Below are 4281 nucleotides of genomic sequence, written 5' to 3' on the forward strand. Positions count from 1 at the left end.
GAACAAGAGATTGGAAGAAGCTCTTCAAAATTGCAAAGGGAAGTGGGAAAGAAGTCAAATAATATTGCAATCAGAACGTCACAAATTTCAAGGGTTTCCAAGTCAGGCGAGGAGAATATACATTGTTATCTAGTGGAGTATGAAATGTTGAGGTACCCACCATCAATGGTAGCAGTTGCAGTTGTCTACACAGCACAATGTACACTAAACAGAGTTCCTTATTGGAACAGGACCATGGAATGTCATAGCGGCTTCTCAGAAGTGCAACTTTGGGAATGTGCCAAGATAATTGTGGATTTCCATCGCAAGCCAAGGTTGAGGATGTTCTATTTTGGACCCTATTATGGGCTGGGGTTTTGTGAAACTTTGTAACAAGGTTATGCTCTATAACTGGGATATCTTATTCATGGGGTTCTCTTGGGACTAATCCTACTGGATTAGATTTTTATATTCTGATAGTTAGGTATTATGAACCTTTTATTATTTTGTAACTGAGCGAGGAAGAAGGGTTTTTTTTTGGTTCTTTTCCTTAGGAGCTCTCGAACCAGTTATATAATAGTTATAAAATTATAGTGGCTTGCCACTTTGCTTGAATATATATATATATATATATATATATATATATATATATATATATATATATATATATATATATATATATATATATATATATATATATATATATATAACATAATGTACATTTCACAAATTAATTGCTAAGCAAAAAGAAAAAATCTCATATTCTTAAACATTACCCCTTTACTTATTAATGATTTTGTATTATTGAAAATAGACGAACATATTTTCCTCATTTTAGACACACTTTAATACTACCTTTTCTTAAACAGACCTTAATATGTCATTTTTTAAATATTACCCCTTATTAATGATTTTGTATTATTGAAAATAAAAGAACACATTTTCCTCATTTTAGACACACTTTAATACTATCTTTTCAGAGAGACTTTAATGTGTCATTTCATAAGTACAACTTTAATTCCTTTTTAACTCTTGAAATACAAATTATCGTATAAAACCTTCCTTCCTCGCATGGAGTTACCTTTGCTCCACTAATACAGTTTTTTGGTAGAGTTCCATCCACAAAGAAAAGCTAAATCTAGGTCGACCAGAAGTACGCATTATGTTTCCTCACTAAGAAGAGTACGGAAGCTGAACCCACAAATTTTCGGAGGTCAGAAATGGCGGACGAGCCTCACAATTTATTGTCTCGTAACTGACCTATATAGTATGTGCATTTATTACTCTCCGATTTCTTCGGATGGTCAGTATATCCATCTATCTATATATACGCACTGCAATTGTGATTATAGTGTGGCAACAAAATCAAGAATCGCAAGCAATTTGAGAGTTATTCAAAACCCAATTCAAGAGTTTGCGAAAGAGAATGGCTGCAAAAGAAGAAGAGTTTGTGTACAGATCAAAGCTTCCGGACATTTCAATACCAAACCATTTGCCATTACACACCTACTGTTTTGAAAGAATGGCGGAGGTGAAAGAGAGAGCGTGCATTATAGAGGGCTCCACAGGGAAAGTTTACCACTACGAGCAAGTGAAGTCAATAAGCACATGGGTGGGCGCTGGTCTGGCCAGACTCGGAGTTGGGCGGGGTGATGTAATAATGATTCTACTGCCCAATTGCCCTGAATTCGTATTTACTTTCCTTGGAGCTTCTTTCATTGGTGCCATCACCACGCCTGCAAATCCTCACTATACTCCCGGGGAGATTGCGAAGCAGGCCCATGCCTCAGGAGCCAAGCTCGTCATCACCAGGGCAACATACGTGGAGAAGCTCAATAATGTGAACCAACATCTTATCATTGTTACTCTTGAGGACCCGGCACCACAAGGATGCGTGGCCTTTAGTGTTCTTCTTGAACAACAAGGTATTTGTATTACAACGAAAATTCTATGCTCCTACATTTTCCTGTAGTATTTGTATTAATATATCGCTCTGTAACGTTACACTCAAATCCTTTTATACCAAACACTGGAACAAATATAAATAGTTAGATTTGTTTTTAACTATTAGATCGTTTGATGATTGAAAACAGCCTGCGAAATGGGATTTGAAGTGGGACCGGAGGAGGTGGTTGCGCTGCCCTTTTCTTCTGGGACGACTGGGCTTCCCAAGGGTGTTATGTTGACACACTCAGCGCTTGTTTCTACCGTTGCTCAACAGGTGGATGGAGAAAACACTAACGTGCATCTCCGCCCAGATGACGTCATGTTGTGCCTGCTGCCGCTTTTTCATATTTATTCTCTTAATATGCTGCTTTGCTCACTCAGAAGTGGCGCTTCTGTTTTGATTGTGGAGAAATTTGAAATGTGTACACTACTACGGTTGATACAGAGTTTCAAAGTTAGTTTTGCACCTTTAGTGCCTCCCCTGGTCTTGGCCATGGCGAAGAATCCAGCGGTGGAGAAATATGATCTTTCGTCTCTGAGAATGCTCATGTCAGGTGCTGCACCTCTTGGAAAGGATTTGGAGGAGGCACTTCAAGCAAAGATTCCCAATGCGACTATTGCCCAGGTTAGGAAATTCATGCAAGAGAGATTTTTTCCCAAAGCAAAGGTTTCGTTAAAAGACATTTTTCACGATCTTTTAGAACTAATGTGTTAAGTTTTTTCATAAAATTGTGAGTAGAACCAGTGTGATATTAGATAAGTCATGAAACATATCGAAGTTTAGAATGGTGTTTAGACCAAGATTTGTCTTCAATTTAACTTCTTATACAGGGATATGGCATGACAGAAGCTGGGCCAGTAATAGCGATGAGCCTTGCATTTGCAAAGGAACCATTCCCAATAAAATCTGGTTCAGGGGGAACTGTCGTTAGGAACGCCCAGATAAAGATCATTGATTTGAGTACCGGACTCTCACTTCCTCACGGTCAATCAGGCGAGATTTGCATTCGTGGCCCACAATTAATGAAAGGTGTGATGATAAGAAAACACATTGATTCAATATAAATTTTTACCATTTTTATGCACAAGTTCTTTTCTATTATATAGTGAACAGTAGAAGCTTGAAAAGTGTGTAAAATATTAAATTTGATGAAATGAGCAGGCTATCTAAACAATCCAGAGGCCACAGCCAAGACTATAGACAAGAATGGGTGGTTGCATACAGGTGACATTGGTTACATTGATGACGACGAGGAGCTTTTCATTGTAGACCGTGTGAAGGAGCTCATCAAATACAAAGCCTTCCAGGTTGAATTCACATCTCATTCTATTTAAGTCCATTATTGAACTAATGAGATGTGAAAACTTTGATAATACCGTATATTGGATGCTTCTGTGTGTTATAACCATGTTGGTGAACAGGTGGCTCCTGCAGAACTAGAAGCCATTTTGGTGAAACATCCCTTTATAGCAGACGTGGCAGTAGTCGCGTAAGTTTGATTATCTAATCAACTGCCCTTTTTCCATTTCTCCAATTTTGTTAATTATTCTTAAACACATAACTATTTTCTATTAAAATTGTACCCATCCAATTGTTTGGTACAGACAAAAAGACGAAGCTGTAGGAGAGCTGCCAGTAGCATTTGTGGTCATATCTGGTAACCATGAAATAACTGCCGAAGAGATCAAGCAATTTGTGGCCAAAGAGGTGAACACTAAAAAATGAATACATCTGTCATAAAAACATGTATTTGAATTTTGAAATAGTAGAAAATGTTGATCAAAGTCTGTTTGAAACTTGTGTATGGTGCGCAGGTGGTGTTTTACAAGAAACTTCACCATGTCTACTTTGTAGATTCAATTCCTAAATCTCAGTCAGGAAAGATATTGCGCAATCAAATGCAATCCAAATTTCCATCAGGATGATCAAATAATGTGAATAGATTGGAACATTATGGCTCTTAATAGCATATTATTAGAGCTTAGATTTTTTATAAATGTTAACTAGAAATACTTTTAAATATGGCTTTAAATAGCATATTAAATTACTTGTGGGTCATATTGAAGGTCACCTTTACGACAATAATTGCTTGCTCTTTAACTGCATGGAGTATTCTGCTTAGCCTATATACTAGCCTTGTCGGTATATACGTTGGATAGATCCCACAAGCATGATAAATGTATTGAATTGATGTTGATTCTTAAGAATATAATGGTTGTTTTTTTTTTTTCTTAAGAGATTTTTTCACATAAATATATTTATATAATGTATAATGTTGTGGATATACAATTTGATTTGCATTCATATATATTATTAGATAGATTCTTGTTTGAAGGAATTAGTTTGTCTTGTTT

The 4281-nt window shown here is 36.5% G+C and overlaps 1 protein-coding gene across 1 annotated transcript; it reads left to right on the forward strand.

Annotated features, from left to right (window-relative positions):
* Window positions 1-1356: 1356 nt before the first annotated feature.
* LOC131055063 (4-coumarate--CoA ligase) lies at window positions 1357-3997 on the forward strand. Its single transcript, XM_057989689.2, has 7 exons — window positions 1357-1904; window positions 2073-2551; window positions 2758-2956; window positions 3089-3234; window positions 3349-3416; window positions 3532-3634; window positions 3742-3997. The coding sequence occupies exons 1-7, from the start codon at window positions 1406-1408 to the stop codon at window positions 3850-3852; spliced, it is 1605 nt and encodes a 534-aa protein (XP_057845672.2). The 5' UTR covers window positions 1357-1405; the 3' UTR covers window positions 3853-3997.
* Window positions 3998-4281: the final 284 nt, after the last annotated feature.

The sequence above is a fragment of the Cryptomeria japonica genome, chromosome 5 (genome assembly GCF_030272615.1).
Source record: "Cryptomeria japonica chromosome 5, Sugi_1.0, whole genome shotgun sequence".
NCBI lineage: Eukaryota > Viridiplantae > Streptophyta > Pinopsida > Cupressales > Cupressaceae > Cryptomeria > Cryptomeria japonica.

Coding starts and splice junctions, on each gene's coding strand:
- LOC131055063 (XM_057989689.2), top strand. CDS start 1,406: ATGGCTGCAAAAGAAGAAGAGTTTGTGTACAGATCAAAGCTTCCGGAC. Junction 2,552..2,757: donor CCAATGCGACTATTGCCCAG/GTTAGGAAATTC, acceptor CTTCTTATACAG/GGATATGGCATGACAGAAGC. Junction 3,235..3,348: donor TCAAATACAAAGCCTTCCAG/GTTGAATTCACA, acceptor GTTGGTGAACAG/GTGGCTCCTGCAGAACTAGA.